The 22,529-nt window shown below is 34.4% G+C and overlaps 2 protein-coding genes and 1 long non-coding RNA gene across 3 annotated transcripts; 1 reads left to right on the top strand and 2 right to left on the bottom strand.

Annotated features, from left to right (window-relative positions):
• Positions 1–4,311: 4,311 nt before the first annotated feature.
• On the top strand, positions 4,312–5,575 carry LOC133681094 (LOB domain-containing protein 38-like). The gene is made up of 2 exons (XM_062104191.1): positions 4,312–4,591; positions 4,752–5,575. Exons 1-2 carry the CDS (start codon positions 4,408–4,410, stop codon positions 5,186–5,188), a joined length of 621 nt encoding a protein of 206 aa, XP_061960175.1. The 5' UTR covers positions 4,312–4,407; the 3' UTR covers positions 5,189–5,575.
• A 3,113-nt stretch (positions 5,576–8,688) lies between these two features.
• LOC133671062 (QWRF motif-containing protein 2) lies at positions 8,689–16,149 on the bottom strand. Its single transcript, XM_062091690.1, has 7 exons — positions 15,802–16,149; positions 14,167–15,713; positions 11,497–11,616; positions 10,322–10,438; positions 10,130–10,219; positions 9,207–9,314; positions 8,689–9,119 (listed from the first exon to the last, which is right to left on the bottom strand). The coding sequence occupies exons 2-7, from the start codon at positions 15,598–15,600 to the stop codon at positions 9,039–9,041; spliced, it is 1,950 nt and encodes a 649-aa protein (XP_061947674.1). The 5' UTR covers positions 15,601–15,713; positions 15,802–16,149; the 3' UTR covers positions 8,689–9,038.
• Positions 16,150–20,753: 4,604 nt separating this feature from the next.
• LOC133690340 (uncharacterized) lies at positions 20,754–21,542 on the bottom strand. The gene is made up of 2 exons (XR_009841421.1): positions 21,373–21,542; positions 20,754–21,180 (listed from the first exon to the last, which is right to left on the bottom strand). It is a non-coding gene; the product is annotated as an uncharacterized LOC133690340 (long non-coding RNA).
• Between the last annotated feature and the right edge of the window lie 987 nt (positions 21,543–22,529).

The raw sequence follows: 22,529 nt of genomic DNA, 5'->3' as shown, positions 1-22,529 counted from the left end.
ATCCATGGTTTTATTTCTTTGGGCTACACCTGACTTGCAAGTTCGGGCCACGATTTAAATGAATGTTTGGACCACTAAATCCTTTATCGTCTTTCTCACCGGTCACTGTCACTTGGCAGCCGGCACCGCCCTGTGTATATTTTACTGGAGAAACGGACAAGAAAAGTGCAGTGAAAAAGAGGTGAGGCCGCTTCGATGATAGACTAGGAATGTTTCAACCTTAATGGCATAAATCGAACAAAACAAGCTTAAGAATGATCGTAGTTTGCGCCGTCTGTTCTCCACATAATCGACTCTTTGAATGCCACTTTTCTACACGTCGAGTGGAGTGGGTATATATATAATTCATAGAGAGACATTAAGGAAAACCACAAAGCACTGCCTTATTCTTTCTTATAACATGTTTACGAGGAATCTAATAATAAGTTATGATCCTTTAACTCCTAAAGCTTCATTAAATTTGTCAAAATCTTATCTGCGAAGACATAACTCACTGAAGCACCAAGATTCGAGAATGGTCAAATACAATTTCTCGTATTTCCGAGGAATTATTACATTTTGCAAAATTATGCAAAAAACCCAGAATTTTTAAACCCGGTGAAAGGTCTGGGTCACTTGGATCAACCTCAATTTATTTATTTTTATAAATCAAAACAATGTTGTTTTGGTTAAAAAAAATAAATACTCAACGAGTTACAACCGAGTTTTTAACTGGGTTTTACTGGGTTAACTAGATCTTTGACTTTTCTTCTTTTATTTAAAACTCGTTTAGGTTTCAATCCTAGGTTAACCGAGTTGACCCGTCAAGTCAGACAAGGTTCTAAAACTATGAAAAAACCTAGTATCTTTGCACTACCTTCAATAGCTAAGATCTAGATGTAATGCGGCTACAAGTTACCCAGAAAGAGTATGGTTTTAATAATTTATGCAATCCAACGTTACTATGAAAGTTGCCAATAAGATTGTTAATTCCAATTACTTGTAAAAATTGGAAGCTTGTAGTTTTGCTTGCCGTTTATCTCAAGGTAAATGGTCAGTCTAATGCCTAAAAACAGATTAAAATTGTCGCAATTCCTATCGTTTATTACATAGGAAGTTACCAAAGTATAAAAAAACCAAGTGACAAAAAATGGCCCATCTTTCTTTTTTCTTTTTTTTTGTCAAATTGTTTCTTTCTCTTTTCACGGGGAAGGGGAGGGACTGTAAACTACAGGGTGTTTGATAGTGTAGTAGTAATTATTTTTTAAATAATTTTTTGTACCGAAATGCATGTCAATGATATTTTTTTATTTTTTAAAAATTAATTTTGACATCAACACATCAAAACGATCCAAAACATACAAACCATATTAAATTTTATCAAAAAGTTCTTTGAGAACATGGTTTGCACCGCGTTCCCAAACATGTTCACTATTACAAGATTTACGAGTTCAGCGAGTTTCTCCTTAACTTAGCCTGGATTTAAATAAATGTTTGTGAAATATTAATTTTTTTATTTAAAATTATTTTTTATAATATTTTGATTCGTTAATGATAAAAAAAAATTTTAATTTTAAAAATATATTATTTTAATATATTTTTATATTAAAAAATATTTTAAAAAATAACTTTTATTACACATAACGCCCTCTAAACTATTTTCTTTTTTTTGTAATTACCCCCTCGAGATTAAAGATTTGATTTCAAAGTCATATCTCCGTTCAATTTTGCTTCGTTACTTTTATCTTTTGTGTTTCATGGATAACATCATTAATTTGTTGAGGGCTTTCAAGTAATATCTCAAATACATACATACATACATACATACATACATAAAGAGCGGGGGTGGGTGATTTATCCTCATTTTTTTTTTCCCATCTGGACGATTTCGGTTTGCTCGAGGTCGAAATTTGGACTCGCCTCGTTTGACTTTCTAAGACAAGGAAAAGACACCCGAGAGAAGTGCATAAGCATGGTTCATAGAATTGAAAACGCCAAAAACAGTCCTCATTCTTATTCTTTTTCTTTTTTATATCTATGAGTGTTGGGCCAGCTTTCATACACTTTGATTAATCCTTTGAAGTTCTAAAATTAACGACCAGATAAGCTTCTATTAGTCTTGAGATTTGTGACACTTGAACTGATAATTTCTAAGGAGCAAATCTAGAGTCTGATCAGTTGAATTATAACCCTTCAGAAATAATAGTATCTCAATTTTTTTTTATTATTAATGTGGGTATCCGAGCCAGTTTACGCGCACCTTGATTAATCCCATAGGCCTTAAAGTTAACAACCATATAAACCTCCAGTGTCTCTGAGATTTGTAAAACTCGAATTGATGACCTCTAAAAAATAAATTTAAAATCTAATCAGTTAAGCTATACCATTTAAGATTAACAATCTTTCAATCTTATGGCCAGAGATGTTGCCTTAAAGGCACCAACCCTTCTTATGGCCAGGGGTGGTGCCTTTTACATGGATTGCCAATATGAGAGCATTGGAGAGTGCTTTCTTAGCAACACGCAATATATGAAGCCAAAAGTTATTTAGTTGCCAAAGCTTTTTTGAGATTTTATGTTATTTGCACATTTTAATCGTTAGCTTATCATTTATGTCAAAATTAATTAAGGTTTATTTTGGGAGCTTTTTTATATTTTTATTACTGTTAGCATAGTAAAATCACGGGATTACCTTTTATTTCAGAATTGATTTAAGCTTGATTTAGGGTCTATTTTGTATTTTCAAATGAGTTTTTTAGTTATAAGCATATTAATAGAAAGGTAAATTGGCCTTCTAAATTAATTAATTATATATATATATATATGTATGTATATATATATATATATGTATGTATATATCTTGCTAGGCGCATGGGAGAAACTGTTATGTTTCGGTGGCGCGTGTACCTTTAAATGATCAAAAAATTGCTTCTTTTGTATTGGATTCCTCATAAGATCCTCTTCCATTCCAGGCGGCACATGTTGAGTTTTGATAGATGGATTATCATCGAAGCTGCTTTTTTATTTTCTCTCCTCCCTCGAGATTCATGCCTGGCATTTAAAATCTCAAGGCAGTCCTCTTGGTTATGTATATTTGGGTACCGATCCTCATTTCTTTGATTTGTTAATTTTTATCCTTGAAATTTTGTAAGTTTTTTTCCAATTACATCCTTCAATCTAGATTTTTCATGTTTTGATTTTTTAAATTTGGTCCTAATTCGTTTTTTTTCCTTGTCTCTTTTGTAAACTTTCAGTTTTTTTTCAATTTTATCCTTTAATAAAAAATTTTAATTTGTTGATTTTTTAAGATTTGGTCCTCATTCTTTTGATGATTTTTTCTTTTAATTATTTAGTAAGATTAATTTTTCTTTTCAATTTAGCCCTTTAATCTAAAATTATTTATCCTCTCATTTTTTTCTTTAAAGTTTTTTCCTCATTCTTTTAATTACTATTTTTTATTTTAAAATCTTTTTTGTAATTGATTTCTTTTTTAATTTTATCTTTTAACATTTGATATTTTTAAATTTTAGGATTTATGGTTCTTCTGGATTTGGTGCTTCCAATCAAATGTTCTAGGTCACGAGTTTTATAAACTAGCATGAGTTCTCATATTTTTTTAGACTTAATTTTATTTTTCGGTCTCATTACTCGACATTGATTTTTAAGAAAAAATAGGTTTCATGGTTTTCTTTTTGTTTTTCCTTTTCTTTTTATATAGTTATCCTAATATTATGACATGGCTCGTGGGTTTAGCGGGTTAAACTAGGTGGTTTGCGCCTTTTTTTCTCTCCTTTTAATAATTATTTTTTTTATCCTTCTATATTATTGTTTTTTTTTAATTTTATCATTTTCTTTTAATAATTATTTTATCTTTTCTTTTTATATGGTTATTTCAATATCATGACATGACTTGTGGGTTTAGCGGGTTAAACTAGGGGTTCATGCTTTTTTTTTTCTTTTAATAATTATTTTTTTTCTTTTGGATCCTTCTATATTATAGATTTTTTTATATATTTAATATATCAAGAGTTATTCTTCATGGTTTTTTTCATATTTAGTGCTTGTGATTATTTAGTGCTTCCAAAAGGAAGGAAAGAAGAGGGAAACAGAAGAAAAGAGAAAGAATCCAATAGATGAGTCAAATGGCCCAGGAAACCCGATTATTCGCGGAAACACGCAGCTGCTCTCTCACCCTCTTCCTTGGAACTCAACCCGACACCAAAAATAGAGTCTTAATTTACTAAACCACGGTTAATTAAACCTAACCATAATTAAACCTCTCCTCTATATATGCATACCTGTCCCTTACTTTTCTCTCCTGCTCAAACACCAACTATTCTCTCTGACCAGTATTACTCGTTACCAAAGTCAGAAACCTGTTTTTCTTCGCCTAGAATCTTACTTTCATGCCCTAGAAAAATCTTGAACAATGAGCTGCAATGGCTGTCGAGTTCTTCGAAAGGGATGCAGCGAGGATTGTGTTCTTAGACAAGGCATAGGTTGGATAAATAATCCCCAAGCTCAAGCTAATGCCACCGTCTTTGTTGCCAAGTTCTTTGGCCGTGCCGGCCTCATGTCCTTCATGTCCTCCGTGCCCCAAAGCCAACGTCCGTGTAAGTCTCGAAATTATACATTACACTAGAACACTATCAGATCTGAAGTTCAATTCTTTTGCATCAAAAGCAATCTTGACTAATTGAGAGCCATTGATAATATTTATTGAAGAACCATTGAAGCTAAAAGTTCTGTTTTGGTGTGGTCTGGTCTTTTCAGCATTGTTTCAATCGCTTTTGTTTGAGGCCGTGGGGAGAGCGGTGAACCCAGTAAGTGGAGCAGTAGGGCTTCTCTGGACAGGAAACTGGCATGTATGCCAGAAGGCGGTGATGGCAGTGCTTCGACGCGGCACAGTAGAACCACTGCCAGAATTGGAGGGCGGAGTCTCGGGACCAGAATTCGATAGTGTTTCAGAAAGTGGTGGTTTTAGGCCGCCGATAGATCATGTCGGTTCAGGATCACAAAAATTGAAGAGAAAGAGGAATGATGATGGAGCCAAATACGGACAGACGACTGATCTTGATCTTCGCTTGATGTACCAGGGATCAGAGTCGCCATCAGAAGAGTCTGAAACCACGACATTGGAGAGTAGTTTAGGGGATAATTGCAGATTCCACGAGGGAGGTGAACGAAAGCTTTTGAGACTGTTTGTTTAACAAGCTATAGGAGCAGCTGAACCATAATTACTATTATAATTACTATTTAATTACCTGCAAAACGATGATTCTGCCAGAGAAACATATGAACAGTTACTCATGCACTACAGTTGAGGCATTCCTGTATGATGTGATCAATCTTTCCACATGAGCGATTGCCCAATTCATACTTTTCCTTTTTAACTCTAATTTCTTCTCCAGGGCTTCCAGGTTACACGAACTCGAGGGTTCCTGGAGATTTTCCGAATAGCAAAAGTATCATTTCCCACTTGATTTTTTCTAGAGAGGGGTTAGCATGAGTTGTTGATAGCATATAATTATGAGTTTTCTTACAACCTTGACATGCAGTGATTGATTAAGATTTGATCAGACGAGGCATATATGATTTGAGAATGTTTGTATAACATAAACTTTTAGCACTTAAAGCTGGGGGTGAAGCTCAAAAGAGAAAGAAAACACGATAGTTTAAGGAGCAGCAGAAGGTTACAAGTTTTAGTAAATTCCCACATACACATGGTGAGTGTATTGACTAAAAATAGAAATGACAATCAAAACAGGACATGTGAATGAACAATTAAAATGAGCTTTTTCTTGTCTTATCGGAGAGACAAGAAACATCATAAGAATCAATGAAAGGTTTTGCTTTCTTTAAAGATTCGCCAATGTATTCTTTTCTTGTTATTATTACACATGAAATGAAATGAGAAAATAGGTTTGGAACTTTCACGACTCCATGCACCGGCAGCTCATGTTGGTGGTGGGGTCATGGACTGTAGCCCCGTTTATTATTGTGGTTGAGTTGTTTTTTTGAATTTTTTATTTTATTTTTTAGCTTTAAATTTATTTATTTTAATTATTTTATGAAAAAAAAGTAATAACAATAAAAATAACAACACAAAAAAAGTTAAAAAGAATCAGACATGAGCTCATCCATATTGGTTCGCGAATCCTACGTGGAAGAGTGAAATTGTAAAAAAAAAAAAAACATTATTAAACTAAGTGAACTTGCAAACTTCGCGATCATGGATATAAAATTGAGATAATCTTTTAAAAAGAAAAGCAGAAAAAAAATATAAAGGTGAAATTGAAATAAAACAATTTGAAAAAGGACAAAAAAACAAAAACAAAACAAAAGTGAACTTGCATTAACATTTGAAACCGGTGGGTCTCGTCATGAAATCAGAGCTAACTCATAGAAATCAAACCGTAAAAAACAAAAAAAATAAGAATACATTAGCTTAAAAAAAGGGAGGGGGCAAAACCAAGCAAATCCGAACATATCTCTTAAACCTGATCTATTCTCTAAAACTCGTAACTCATTCAATCAATTTAATTTTGAATGATAAAATTGTGATAAAAATATCAATAAAAAACTTGCAAAAGCAAAAAAGATAGCAACATAAAGAACAAGGATAAAGTTTGATAAAATAAACCTATGGAGGATAAAATTAAAAAAAAAATAAGAATGATCCCAAACAAAAATAAATATTAATCAAAAGAATGAAGATCAAATTTAAAAAATCAAAAGGGGCGCAATTGAGAAGCATTTGTGATTTAATAGATTATTTATATATTAAAAAAATGATAGGAAATGAAATTGAGAAATATTTATAATTTTATAGATAATTCAAAATTTAAAAAATAGCAATAAAAAAGACATGGATCAAATGTGAAGGAAAAATAAATTGCATGTCTGATCTGCTTTTTTGAAGGGAGTAACATGAAATTCAAAATGGAGAGAGAGAAAACAATAAGTTATCATCGGCACCAAAAACAAGGAGAGTTTGGGGCACTTGCCGCCCTATTATGTCAGGGGTACCAAGACCTTTCAAATGTTATTGTGGAAAGCAATGTTTGGTGGCCATATAACCTCACACAACGACAATGAGCTATCAACATGTTAACAAGTGCATAAGTCAACATGTTTTTTTAATAATATTTAATAAATATAAATTACAACAATGCTCTTAAATAGCTTTAAAATTTATAATAAAACCAATGTAAAATGCAAGAAAAACCCTTGAAAGAGAGTTTTGTTGGTTTTGTTTTTAAGAACATTAAAGCAATTGCATTATTCTAGAAAGACAAAAATACTCCTGGATAATAAGTATTATGTTATTTTATTTTAGGGTTAAACTAGTAATTTTATTATTAAAAAATAAAATAACTTATCTAAACCCCATGTAATTTGTAAAAAACAATTATACTATAGTGAAAAGAACCTTACCTCCGTTGCCTAGTTTAAAGGTTTTATAATTCAAAGGTAATTTTATTATTATTCTATTATAATAAACAATATTTTGAGTATTGGTGTAAAGTAACTTTTATAGGAGAACTAGTTTTTCTATTCCAGCTTTGCCCATATTCATTCGTTGATATTTAGAGTGAGGCCCACCAACCATTTCCTTGCTAGGCACCGCCAAGCATATGCATAATTGTGATATTTAATAAAAACTAAGATCCATTGTGCATCTAGATATATACAATATAGTTATTATTTTATCCTTTCAACAAAAAATCAATAAATTTACTATTGAGGATAAAATAGTTTTTTTAGGGTACATTAATCATTATAATAAGATTGTGGACAGTTAGATCTTTTATTTTTTAAATGCATAATATAATGATTATATTACTCAAGAAAGCAAAAAACATTAAAAGTTTGAATGGGATAATTCTATCTTTTTACTTTTTAAAAACACTATATAAGGATTATATTTCTTTTAAAACAAAAATTATTAAACTTGTATCTAGAGTTTTTTTATCTTTTCAAATTGTTTTTTTTTATGAGTTGATATTGGATCAATTTAGTCTTTTAATTAATATAAATATTATTAAAAAAAAATTAGTGGCGCGTGCATTACAGTGGACAAAGCATGTGACATCGTTCTATGTCCAAAAGCAACCTTCCAGAATGGTATTAGAAGCATTTTGATAATTTTTTTTTATTGGTGGCACGCGTGAATACGATGACAAGGTGGTTGGATTTCAATAAACTTTTTCTCCTCCTTTCTTTTTTCCAATATCATAATTATTTGAAAATTAAACTTTATAATTTTATTTAATCTATTTTCAACAAAAATACTCCAATATCATAACGAGTTTATAAAATTTACATGCTAAAACAAATAGGCTCAAGTCAAGTTTTTTTTTTTTGTCAATTATTTATTATTGCTTTATTTTTTTATTTGTATTATTTAAATTAGACAAGTTTGTATAAAATTCTTTTTTTTTCCCGACCAAGTTAACAACCTGAGCATTGAAATTATTTTTAAACATTTTAGAAATACTTGCATCACCTTATTACTTTTTTTACATTGAAAGCTAGGCCGTGTCATAGCGCACGGAATAAAGTACACAGCATGAACATTTGGCAAATAGCCGTCACCATGATTGGTTTCACTCAACTCAGACGCTGTTTTGCGACGTGCTCACTTGTTCAGTGAACTACTACTAATTGAGAAGCCTTGTGACCAGACTTCCAACCAAAAGACAAAGAATGACAAGTTCACAACACCATGTTCAGATTACAAGATCAAGTAGGCCAAGAACTACATAATTTTGAGTAATCAGATGAACCACCGTAAATGTTACATATATATACACAATTACTTTCTTTTTGCATTGTATACAGCTAATTAGTAGGAGGCGACAAACCACTTCCTGTCATGGGATATAAAGATACATGGAATAAAAGAGATACAAGACCACAAGTGGTTCAAAAAATGCCAAACGTGAAGCCAAAACTAACTACTCAGTCCATGTGTATTACTTCACCTCCACCCAATGGAAAAGGAAGTGTCGGGTGTCATGTTAGCATTTTAGAGTGAGTGGTCAAGTGAGATCAGTTCTACACATGTGTTGTCAGGCTGCTGGTAGTTGGCAAACGATTTAGTTGTAATGTATGTGTTCTCATGCTACAGTCCTTAACCTGTTCGTATATGTATAATCTTTCGTAAGCAGATGGAGAGGAAAATAATCCCCTAATCCTACAGTAGCCAGAAGAAACAACCGTTACCTGCACGATTGCTAAGGCGGATAAGAAACCTTTACATTGTTCAAGCATGCGTCTTTCCTTAGCAGTCACATTCAAAAGATCAGCCACCAACGAATTCATGTCCTCCACCTGTGCACGACAAATTTTTTTAGATGTGAAGTACATGCATCTCTAAAAAGTCCATGAAAGCGGCAACCAAATGATGTTGAGCAAATCTATTTGCATTAGTACATCTTTTTCATGCCCCTTTCCCTTGATTTATCAAGGTCAGAATAAATCAAGTTATTTCCAGCCATTAAGTTGGCATTGTTCTAGATACCACATGACCACGATGACACAGTACCGGTGCTATTGGGTTTCAGGAATGAGAGCCAATGTCATAGGAGATGAAGATGGAATGACTTAGCTAATGTCTCGATGCCAATTGCCAAACAATCAATTTCTGTTACACTGATTTGAAAGGACAAGACTGATTTTATTTCAGGGAGAATGCGATTTTAGGTCTTGAAGGATAAAAAAAAGAGAGAAAACAGGACCTGTCTTAGTGCCAGTACATTAAGTCAAAACAGGACTTAGTGTACTTGCCAAACAATAGGAGTCCACTGCACTTAAAAACAGGACCTGTCCAAGGTCTACCTTGTCAAATCAGGCAAACCATGAGCCAGACTGCGCATAATCCAGCAAACTCCCTCAAACCAGAGTCAAAACTGGGAGACCGAGCTAGTCAGCAAATCCTGACTCTTCATCAACATAGCACTAAAAACATCTTTTAATGCTTTATTGCTCATATATTAAGAAATTAGAAGACAAGCTAAATAACTTAAAGTTTGTCGTCGGAGCACTCTGCTATGTTTTAGAAGAATATTTGGCATGCTTGTCAGTTAAACAACCCCTTTCTTGAGTTCAAGATATTACATATAACTATGATTACAATAATGAGTTACCTTCGATGATAGTGAGCATATTGAGGACGCCATTGCTTGCATCACGTCAACAGCTGAACCGACAACTTCCTTCAGATTTTGTACATCGGCCTGTAATATAGAGAAGTAAAGTTTGTTAACCTCGGTATTGCTAGTGTTGAGCTTGTAAAATGCTGCCTTTCATCTTAGATGATTAAAACTGAAGGCATGTACCACTGCTTTGCCAACAACTGGAAGGCGAAGGGTACTGGCCTTCAGAGCTTCAGTTGCTCCTTCAAGGGAACTTGAATGATCTCTATCAAGAAGAGACCATTCTTCTAAATGAGCAATCTGCATTCACCAAGTAAAATGAACTTAAGTGATGAAGATGAGAAAACCAGAATGAATAAATACTAAATGTGTTTCCGGATGTACCAAAATAGAGTAAAATAACACTCATCTACTTCAACACAACCCTCATGACTAATCCCTGGGTGTTAGTAAATAATCATTCATCATGGCATTGGAGACCCTTGATATACAAGGCACATGACCAACTTACATTAAAAAGTTACTCCTGAAAAAATGATCAATAAACTAAAGGAAATCTAGATAAAGTTCTACAAGCATCTATAGTATACGCAAACACCAAGTCCTATAAATGCTTCACCAGTTCACAGGAAATTTTTTAATCTCTCAAAATGATTTTAGAAACAATTTTATGGTCTTAATTGTTTTTAGGTCAGGTTCCAAATAAAAGTAAACATTAGAAAAATGACTCTGGAAGGCATTTGGGGCACAGTTGACTGTTAAGAGCAGGCAAACAGTATAGATACTCCAAAATCTGTATGCCACTAACAAGTTACATGAGAGAGAAATTGATCGGTCCAAACCCGACAGGTATAAATACCAAATGATATGCAACCTTTAAGGGCTAAATTGATCTCTCAGGTTTAACTTATCTACTAATTCTCAAGCTGTGAGTTTTCGAGTAAAGATATACTATATGCAGGAAAAAAGATGAAATGGCTGAAAAATTAGGTAACATGAGACAGAAAGGCAAAATGATGGGTTTTTATACCAGGTGCCAAAAATTAGAAATAAAAAGTTTTCACTATTCCCTGAAAACCCCCAGTAAGATGAGACAAGTGTCTCATACTTGGTCATAGAATTCCGAATCTCTGTAGAATGAAGTTGTTGATTTCTAAACATTTCCTAGTTACTTCCAGTTTACATCACTATATAAATTGAAGTTCCCATTATGCATTGCCAGATCAAAACATCAAGATTTAAGCTTAGCATAAATTAATGACGGCAAGAGATAATCCAGTGGTGAATACAGACTGTTTATAAGAAACATGAAGAGGTTCAATACTGTAACAAAAGTTAAGTGAATCTCTTAATCTTACTTGTCCCTTGAGGATAGAAGTTAGCTTCAGCTTTTGCCTCAGCAATATTAACTTGATTCTTCTGAGAGTGACAGAATGCCGTAGTTCTGAGATTGTTACCCATGCATTCCACAAATTTTTCTGGTAGAAAGAATAGCATTAGGAGTGTGAAATCAAAGTAATATGTCTGCTACACTTCTCCTGAAATTTTGGCAACAAAGTAACTCATTTAAATAAATTGTTTCAGGCTAGGGTATAGGGCTTAGAAGCCAGTAGAAACAGAAGTTTCTGTAGGCAGTACTGCAAGAACAAGCTCCTGAATCAAAGCAATGTCTCACAAGGTTAATGCAAACAAAAAACAGTCAATGAAACACAAACCTAGATGCAAAGTATGAAGTGGAGGGCGGGAATACAGTTATAAAATTATGAGGTGCATAGAAGTCCATTTATGCTGAATGCTGGTGATCCTATTTGGTTCCTGTTCCATTTTCCTGTTCTCTAAAATGTATTTCAGAAACAAGACAGAAAAAACTGATGAAATTTTTCTTAATTGTAATTTTATTTCTTCATGACCTCTCTTTAGTAGAGCTTTTGGAAACACATAAAACAACCTTTTTCCTGTTAATTATGGAGCTTTTTTTGGAGAAACAGATTTTCAGAAAATTGTTTTCAACAGCTAGCCAAACAAGTTTTTCAGTCAGAAAAAGGGTTTGTCTCAAGAACAAAAAACAGTTTTCAGAAACACGAGCTAAACTTACCCTAAACTTTAGACTTTACTAGCTCGAGCAAAACATGCCAGGCAAGTATGGCTAGTACACAAACAGAAACAAGGTTAGACTATAACTTTAGGATGCATTTTTCCTTCCATATGCTTTCGGAGGAGAGGACACCATGTAAGGTGGAACAACCTCGAATTACTAAAAGAAGTTAAATGATAAGTCAGCCTTTTTTTGATCTTGTACAAACATCAAAAACTCTTGCATCCCCAACACCACAAACTCTGAAACTATCCAGAATGGAAGTGTTCGCACCAACTCTCAATCCTGTACCACCTTCAAAACCTCAAAGGCAAGGAGACAAGAAGATAATCAGATACTGAAGCCTTCAAGCATTCCTATAACAGCATCAAGAAATAATTCTCAAAAGCAGGTCATTGACAACCATTAGCTTAATGAAAAGCAATTATAGTAGAAGGGATTTAAAAGTTTTTCCACTGCATTCAATGCCAAATCAAAGCATCTCTCATAACCTCCAATATCCATCCACTTCCCTTGTTTGAGTTTACAATCCATCTCCGCTAACTTCCCTTTCCCATGTTCATAACACCAAAATTACAGAACTAAAAGCGCTTTGCTCAAAGAAGCAACTTCCTTATCCTATTTAAAATATCTATACTGACATTTACTGAAATGAAATCAGAACTTGTCTCGTATACCTCCTCAAACTGCCCTTTCCCACGTTCATAAGACCAAAATCGCTGAACTAAAGGTCCTTTATTCAAAGTAGCAACTTCTTATCCTATTTAAAACATGTATAGTCACTTTCACTAAAACGATATTTAAAATTGTTTTGTGTACTCCCTCCACTTTCCCCCTTTAGTACTCTTTCAACAGAAACATCCCTTTGAACCTTTACCAATCCCTTATGCACTCTTAATCTAATTGTGAAAACTGGATTTTATTGAAAGGGAAGACTTGTACAGTCAACAATCTCTTTAGACAAATACAACTTCTGCCCTGCTAGTTCCCAATTTGTCTGCTCCACTGTTGCTTTTGATTCTAGCATGGACTTGAATGAGGAATCCAAATGCAATCCAAAGTAATGCATGGGCCCATATATAGGAATTGTTATTGATTACATATACAATGGAAAATGTTTCTTTAAGGTACTCATGGCATGCCTAAGCTCCAGAACTCCACATATGATTTCTGTAAATGATGCAGATCGCCTAGGAATAAAAGGGAATGGAGTTTTGGCCATTCCTTTTATCTTAGAGAAAGTACTATGATGTGTAGAATACTGTCTTAGGCACGAAGATAATCATGTCCCTCTTGGGAATTTAAGATAGCATAAATCCTCAATTTAATCACGAAGTCTTTCCTTGCCCATAGTTATGCAGCACACTTTTTAATAAAAAGCATGCCAAAGCCATCCAGAAAGTAAATTCCATCTCTAGCAAGTACTTAATCAAGTTTGCAAACTCGTTAATGTTATCCTTTTGATTGTGAACCACCTTAAGTCAAGGTCCTTATTCTTAACCTATTATCTCCACCAAATTCTCAAAAATACACACAGAAATTTACTTGCTTAGATTTATGGTTCAGCCCCATTGTTTGGACTCTGGAAGCCAATTTATTGAACACTGTCCTTAATTTTTCCACTCCATAGAGTACTTTTTTATGCGAAAAGTCTAAACAATTTACATCATTACAAAGCAAATAACATACAGAAGCTAGCAGTGAAAGAAAATAATAGCATTTTCATCGAGCATTCACTTTCAGATTTGAAATGGACATTATTTTCACGTTCACACACCAAAATGAATACATCAAATATTAGCAATGAAAAGCGAACATTGACTATTACCAATGAAAAGGTGCATCCACAGGATATAAACTAAGCTAAACAAAGAGAACTGAAATGAATAAATTGAAAACAACATAATCTAGATGATATTTCAGTTTATCATACCTCTGCACTCAGTCTTTGCACCATGAGGGTAGCATCTGCCCTTGCATTTACAAATCGCCATTGCAAATAACGGTTATACAGAAGCCTCAACATGTGTGCATCGACAATTCTATCCTCCCCCATCTTCCCTCTCCTTAAATCAACAGAGAAACTAAGAATGGAAGGTGTACTGCTGCTCATTGGTCTCACCCTTGAAGGACTAGACATCCCTCTAGACGGAGATGAAAATGAAGATGTCCAAAGCTTACCAGGAGATGCAGGCCTTGTAGCTCCCCTAATAGGTGATGCCGCCATCATTCTTGGAGAAGCCAAAGGACCATCACTACTAAACCTTTTTGATTGAATAGCCTTTGGTGAAACACCCATTCTAGAACCGGGACTAGTAGATAAGGGTGAACCTGGATCCTGCAACCTCCTCATCCTGCTATTAGTTTCCTGCCAAAACCTTGCCGAAACAGCAATGCCACCGGTTTTCCATTTACCAATTTCTGTCACTCCAGAAGTGCTACCAGAGGAGACACTATCACTATCAGAAGCAGTGAGATCACCAGTATAAGATGACTCATTAACTGAAATAGTATCTGGGTTTTGCTTAGCAATATTGCCTAAATCCAAACTCAACCTCCTACCCTCACCAACCATCATAGACTGCTGCAATGACTTAACCCCCATTAACCCAGATCCAACAACCCGCTTATCTCCACCACAACCAACAACAACACTACAATCCAAACTCCTAGACAACAGTTGATTCCGCTCCTTCAAATTCCCTTCTCTACTCCTCCCGGGCCACCTATGGTGATCCACAGGCCTAGAATTCTCACCCTGATCCCCCACAGGAGTAGCTCTCCTCCTCTCAGGAGTGGCTTTTCTGGCCACGTTATTTTGTGGTGGTGTCACAGACTTAGCTTTACTAATTGGAAGTGAAAAGGCCTCACCTTGAAAAGAAACTGATAAACTCCTTGTTGAAGTAATCAACATCTTCGTCGCAGCTGACATTTCAGCATTGCCTTGTGGGTTTGGTGTTGTTTCCCTTGAAGAAGTAACAGGCCTTCTTCTATCAACAGATTGGGATCTTTTAGACCCAGAAAGAAAAGGACTTGCAGTTGTTGTTGATGGTGTATGTGAAGTTCCAGAATTGGTAGACCTTGAAAGTAACGGAGAAGTAAGTCTCTTTGGAAATGAAGAGCTTGAAGATGAAGAACTTGAAGTGGTGGTGGTGGTCGTTGTCGTAGAAGTGGAAGGAGAGGGAGAGAGGTACCTAGAAGGGACTTGTTTGCCTCTGGGTTTTCTAGTTGCAATGTGTGTACTACCATTGTTTTGTTGTTGGTCTTTCCCTGAAGGTAAAAGTGGGGGTCTTGTTAGATTAGGGGTTTTGTCAGTTGAACTAGTAGCTGCTGTTGCTGCTGCTGCTTGAGGAAAGGCAGCCACCATTCTGTGTGTGATGAATCTGGTTTACGAGTTTCTCACATTGCCTCTTGAAAAAGCTTAGGTTTTACGCTTCTCTCACATTAAAGACACAACATCGTGGTTTTCATGGTTAAATCCTGCAAAAAAAGTTGGAGAAAGTTAGGATTTTGAGCAAGAAATAGGAAACCCAAAATGGGTTACAGATGGATTTGTCTGCATTTTTACCTTGTACTTCTGTTCTGGGTTTGGTTTGAGGGGGATCAGAGAGAGTAGGTGAGAGAGGTGAGATTTGCGAGAGGAGAATCACAGGTGGGCTTATGTGAGTGTGTGTGTTTTGGGTGTAGGTTTTGGTGAATCTTTGGAGAGAAGTAATGATAATTTAATTGTGTTTGCGCCATTTTTTAGTTCTGATAAAACTTTCAATTACGGTTAGAGCATGGTTTTCCTTTGGTTTTTCTACTCTACTCTACTACACCCCTTCATTTTGTATAGAGTTCTGGTATTTGACTGAGAAGGTTGGTATTTGTTTTTTAATGGTGTCTCTGTCTCGCGCTACACCTACAGGCCAGAGGAAACTCGTTATCCTTTGCTTCATTTTTCTTACTGATTAGGTATTTAGGATTGTGACGGTGATAACACACTTGACTGAATCAAGCATCCGTATAATAACATCATGCTTGTCATTTGTTAAGTACATTCATGATCATGCTCCCTGCCAAGCTATATAATTCAAGAGGGATTTAGTTTTTTTTTTTTTTCAAAGGTAATTCGGTAAATGATGTTTTCAAGTATGCAGATTTATATCATTCTAGTTTGTGCGAGAAAATATATATGATTGCCGAGAAAACAAAAAAAGAAACTGGACACCGACAGTAATTGAACTGTTAATTGCTTTCAATTAATTTATTTTTGTAAAATGATTACGGGTGGTTTTCCATATTTACTCACAATTATAGTTCCCTGAAAAGGTAAGCGAATCAAAGCTGGGCTGCTGGGGTCATTTATTATAGATTTATATCATCACATTACTTGATTTATGAATCTTTCCAATGATGCCTGTGAACCAGGTTCTTGGCCCAAAGGGGTCACTTGAATGAAAACAATGGTCAAATAAAAAAACAGAGAGCTTGAAGAAGACCCTCGTGTACCGTCAAATGAGCATGACTGAACAGTAGTCTTGATGAGAATTAGACAGTAGAGTTACGAATCTACCTGCTTCAGAACAAAGTCAAGTAGGATTCTGGAGCAACCACATCTATCCAACCGATCCACAAGCAAGGAATTGTTTTGTTTTGTAACCTTGTGTTCATACGAATAATTGAAAAATTGGCGGAGCATCCTCCCACGTCCATGTTTTTGGCATTTTCCAAGCCACTCGTTAGGAAGTCACTTCTTTGCTGGTGGATTAGCGAAGAAGGCAGGGTATAAGTCAACAGGCTTTCAATATAGAGAACAAAAACCAATGATTTTGTAGCCTTTTATGGATATACTTGAACAATAATCTCATAAAAAAGGAGGAGGAAAAACCAGTAGAAGGTAAAAAAACAAGAGCAAAAAACAATTGTTTGTGGTGACAATCCTCCTAGGTCAATCAATAAATATACGTACGAGGCTGCTGGAAGTGCAGAATTAACAAGATTAAAGAGCACACAGAGGTAGAGAAAGAGAGGGGTGGCTGAGCTAGACTGAGAGAGACAGCCTTGATGAAAAGAGCTCTCGAGCAGACAAGGAGGGAGTATGCTGGTGTCGTCAGTATGAAAATGCTACTATATTGAAGAAAAGTTTAAAAAAGGCGACAAAAACGCCATGTGATTTTTGCAAGCTAAGCTACACAGACCATTTGTTAGTTAATAATTTGTATTTTTATGCTAATTAATGACGCAGTAAGATGCAACATCTCATTCCATCTTTCTCAACCTCTCTAAAAACCCTTGCTTTTAACGCTTTTTTAATCCTGTATTTCTTAGAATTAATTTCTCCCCTAATCCTGCTCAGATTACAGACCACTAGCCTTGCTTTCTTAGATCCAGGTTGTACTTAGTATTCCATTATTGTACATGTACTAACCTAGGAAAAGATGTCTTCAAATATAAATGATGTAATCATAAATTGTTTTATAGTAGTGTTGTAGTTGTTATAAGATTATAATTTTTGCTTTTTTTAAAAAATGAAAATAAGTTTTTTTTATTCTTGATATTTTTTTCATTTTATATTTAATATATATATTTATTTATTTATTTATTTATTTATTTATTTTTATTTTTATTTTTTTCTTATATATTTTTAGTTTTTTCTACTTTTTTTGGAAAGAAATATTATGTTTTATACTTTGAATATTTATCATTCTACATTTGATCTATTTATACTATTTTTTGTTTTTTTATATTTGTTTTAAAACTTATTATAAAGAGACTATGAAAATGATATTTTAATGTAACAATTGCAACATTATTTCATTCTTTAGTTATGTTAAAAAATAGCTTAAATTTTTATATGTTTTTATTAACGCATATAATATTTATTATATTTTATTATATGTAATTATCAACTTTTTAATTCACTGTTATGATATCAAAAAAACATTCTAATAATATCTACATGTTAATTCTTTTACGTTGAAAAAATAATTATTCGACCTGCAGCAAGACGAGTTGAATAAATACGTTTAACACTTTATTTTTTGTATTTATTATAACAAATAGTTCTTGATATATTTAATTAAATACATGTATAAACTTTTTTATTTATAATTAGATTTAAAAAAAAAACACATTTCAAACAATAACTAGTTAATTACTAACAGAAAAAGTTTCGGACAAGAGGCAGCTTGATTGCCTGGATCCAACAATTATATATTGTTTCCGAACCATGAAACAATAAATTACATGTAAACAAATGAAGGTCAGCTTCCCTGGAAAATTCAGCAAAGTTTCCTTTTCCATTGAAGTTGTTTTCAATTTGGTGGTCGGTCCCTATGAACCCATGTCTAGTTGACTTCTTGTGGCCAGAAAACAGTGAAAGCAATTATAGTCAACTGTAAAAAGGGAATGGAGAGATGTAGGGTCGTATAAATTGATGCTTCTAGAGTACTTTTAATCCCCATAATATATTTCTTAAAATAAATACTTTATTGGTAGATAATACTTGAGAGCACAAGAAAAGAAATATACCATGATGAAAATTATTTAAAAAATAATTAAATTTGGTGATAGGTAATGATTTAGAAAGGATAAGATTTAGATATCGATCATGGTATTTTGATAGAAAGAAACAGGTTTATTCCATAATATTCCAAATAGAGCCCATCAAAGGTTACTGAATAAAGACATCTTCCAAAAAAAAAACCCAACCGAAGGTTTGGTCGAGTGGTTGTTCTGTCATCACCGGCTCTTACAAGCTACAAGGACTCCGATTAAACTATCGCCACCCTTCACCGTGAACAAGCACAAGAATTGAAGGGCGGCCGCTAGAGGAGGAGGAGGAGGAGGAGGAGGCCAGCGGCTACGAGCAAAAATGTAGTTATATTTCTCTTTCCCTTTATGTTATTAAATCTTTAAGTGGATCAATTTTATCTCTAAACATATCTTAAACTTTTGATATAGATAAGATTCTCAAGTTAACTCAAGGGATTAGACACATGATTTGCGTAATAATCTAAAATCTAAATATATATGTTCAAATATAAATTTATTATTACTGGTAAATTGACATGAGAATCCCATATAAATATCAAGAACTTAACTTAGTTTTAAGAATAAAACAGGTGGTCCTCGAGAGTGTAGTAGCGATTGTTTTAAAAAGTATTTTTTATTAAAAAATATATTAAAATAATTCTTTTTTATATTTTTTAAAAATTATTTTTGACATCAGCACATAAAACGATCCGACAACATAAATTTTAAGCAAAACAAATTTTTTAATTTTTACAAAACAACATTAGAAATGTTATTCCAAACAGAGTCTAAATTAGAGATCAAGTCTAGATTTATCTATTAAAAATGAACAAACAACTAAGAATCAGTGATGAACCCAGATGTAAGGCAATTCAACATATCTTAAGATGAAAATGGCGCATTAAGAGCTCTGGCTATATGGAGAAAAGAAGATAATAAGACTTGTGGAAGGAATGTGACTTAAAATAAACTCCATGCTACAATTAATTTAAAAGCAAAACAGAGCACTTAAGTGATGTTTGTTTAATTTGGTACCAATTAACCCACTTTGAAAGTGAGAATATAATTGGGAGTGCGATTTAGTCGAGACCCATAACTATCCAGCATTGGTTTACCTTTCCACCTCAACCCAACCCCACATATAAAAAGATTGCGACTACTTGTTATTAAAGAAAATTATAAAGAAAACAATTGGGAAAGCGATTTGTGGTGCATGCATTGAACTGTGCTTCATAATTTCCTTAGAACCGAAGATTCAGAGGCAACTAAAAAGAAGCACTGGGTAAAAAAACAACGTCTTGGAGAATTTACACAACCTCCCTTTTCGACCATTGCAATCTAGATCTACCATGGCTGACCTACAGGTTTTCTGGAATGAAAATATATTAAACAAACAGCTTAATCAGCATGCGTCTCTAAAATGTAAGAGATGCACTACTTGAACGCCTATAAGATTAAGATTTTAATTATGTTATAAGAAGTTTCATGGATGACACGATTATATTCTCTCAGGGATTTGCATTCCAGGTAATGAGGATAAGGTTCAGGGCTCAGTTGTATCCACTAGTAAAAATAAATGATAATGGTGGGAAGGAGGAGGAAATGTGGTATAATCCCAATTGGAGAGATGAAGCATTCATGAAAATCCCAGATGCGTGCTTCAATGATAGAGATGATTGATTGGTGCTCGAAAGAAATGTGAAAAGGGCACACAGAATACCTTGGAACAGAAGAAATAGTGGTTAAGGAAGTTGGTGAAGGAGATTATTGCAGTCACTTTTAGCTTGTATGTGCTTTTATTTCTCATTTAGGTGATTGCAGTGTATGTGACCATTTAAGGTTACTTAACAGCATGCATCAGTAGTTAAATTTTGTTAGGCTAAACCTTGTCAGCTTGAACGATGCCTGGGCCCTGGGCACTAAAAGAAAGCAAACTGATGCCTAATTCAAGGTTTCAGTTTCAGGAGTCGCAGAATGAGTCTTAGCTATGCAAAACAAATGCCATTTTCAGAATCTTCAAGCCAAAAACAAGCATTAGAAAAGTAAGTTTGCTACAACGAAGTATGCATGTTTGCCTTTTAGACCATCATACAGGCAAACAAACTAAGGGCAGCTTGCGAAACATGCTGAACCTGATTTAAGGCTTCAGACAACAACCTGAACTTTGAAATAGCCCAGTCTTTCAAAACTACTAAGGACTTGCTTTTGGCTGGAGATAGAATGTTTAAGCAGGTGGAGGTGAATTGAACCTGTCATGCTTTGGGGGATACGGTGGTGTCGGTCCTGGATGTAAGGTACGATAGGAGTGCCATGTTCAATTGGGCTGGATACTGTAGTGACAGTAGATTTCAAAGCTGGATCAATCTGGCTGTAGCCCCTCGAATCTTTGTTGTCTGTCTGAATCTCCTCCCTAGAGATTCCCTGTCTCTAGCTTCCCTCATGGATACAGAGAAATCACATAAATAATAGGAAGAAAATCCATTAATTTGACATTAGCAGTCTTATATTTCAAGAATCTGAATTTCTCATCCTACAGCGCAAACAAATGCCTTCTTGGCAACTTCATAAATTCATGTACGGGGCGGATTTAGGATTGAGTCAGATGTTAAAGAATTAAGTATACCTTTAGTTCTTTCATTGGTATTCTAGCTGTCAACCATCTTCAGTTTTGGGGAAATTCACATCTGGGTTTAACGTGATATAACAGAAATGATCAGAAAAGAGACAACATCGGACTTGAATTAACAATTTGAACATTTTTTATGTCACGAGTCATAATCAATGTTCAGATGATCAGTGCAAAACACTCTGATGAGCTCGAAATAATCTATCTCGTATGACATCTCCATTAATATGGAAAAGGTAGGGCCACTCACTTTATTAACTCTGTGCAAAGGTGAACCACCTATACAACTATGTTCAGCAGAATCGTGAACTGTCATGTTCATTGTTTAGATCCACGTAAAGTTCAACTGGAATCCAGGCTTCTATATATTTTCCTTCGGCGCCTTTTTGTTATTATCAGGCGATCTGCTAGACTTGTAGCTAGTAAATAATTGCAGTAACAGTAAAAGAAAATGGATACGCTCTGATTAAGAACAAACAAAGAATTGGGAAAATTTAACATGAGATTGGCAAGCACAAATTTAACTTTACATGATTTCCGTGGTGTGTTTATGCATGTCATCACAGAAACCAGATCAAGTAATATGCCCGAATTTGTTAAGAATGGATAGGGTGATTACAATAAAAGGCCAGTCCTCCATCATCCTCAAGAAAACATCAGAGAAAATGGACTTTATCCACTCCTATCTGCGACGTGATTATCAGTGGTCCTGTTTGGCGAGTGTGAGATAAAATTAAGAATCATTATTGCTCTGGTGTCAGGGATCCTATATAAAAAGATATCAGTCCCTACTGACACCCAGTTCGGGCAAAGTGCTCAAGAATATTTGACTTGAGTAAACGTTTGCAGTTTCTCTTTAGCTCTACACGGATGATAAGAAACAGTCTTTCGCAGTTCGGTGCTTCTATGTCTGTTGGTGCAGAGCACGTTCCATGATTAAGGGAAGTCCATTCAAAGTGCAAGCATAAAATACATGATAGCACAAAAAGGAATGTTAGCATCATCAGGGTCAGGACCACTACATATGTGCCTGTTAAGCAGCTAGCTAAAATGGAGAGGACACCACACGCTGTAAAGCATTGTCAAATCATACAATACATAAAGGTGGGAAAAAAGTAATGATATGGAATTCTTACGTCAAGAGCTCATTCAAT

Source organism: Populus nigra, chromosome 1 (genome assembly GCF_951802175.1).
Source record: "Populus nigra chromosome 1, ddPopNigr1.1, whole genome shotgun sequence".
Taxonomy (NCBI): Eukaryota; Viridiplantae; Streptophyta; class Magnoliopsida; order Malpighiales; family Salicaceae; genus Populus; species Populus nigra.
The sequence above is the reverse complement of the archived record's forward strand: the minus strand, read 5'-3'. Positions and strand labels throughout refer to the sequence as shown.

Excerpts from the sequence above, each read along its gene's own strand:
- LOC133681094 (XM_062104191.1), top strand. The coding sequence starts at position 4,408 with ATGAGCTGCAATGGCTGTCGAGTTCTTCGAAAGGGATGCAGCGAGGAT. Across the intron at positions 4,592-4,751 it reads GCCCCAAAGCCAACGTCCGT|CATTGTTTCAATCGCTTTTG; the intron begins GTAAGTCTCGAA and ends TGGTCTTTTCAG.
- LOC133671062 (XM_062091690.1), bottom strand. The coding sequence starts at position 15,600 with ATGGTGGCTGCCTTTCCTCAAGCAGCAGCAGCAACAGCAGCTACTAGT. Across the intron at positions 10,439-11,496 it reads CTTCTATCCTCAAGGGACAA|ATTGCTCATTTAGAAGAATG; the intron begins GTAAGATTAAGA and ends TGGTGAATGCAG. Across the intron at positions 10,220-10,321 it reads CAGTTGTTGGCAAAGCAGTG|GCCGATGTACAAAATCTGAA; the intron begins GTACATGCCTTC and ends TCTATATTACAG.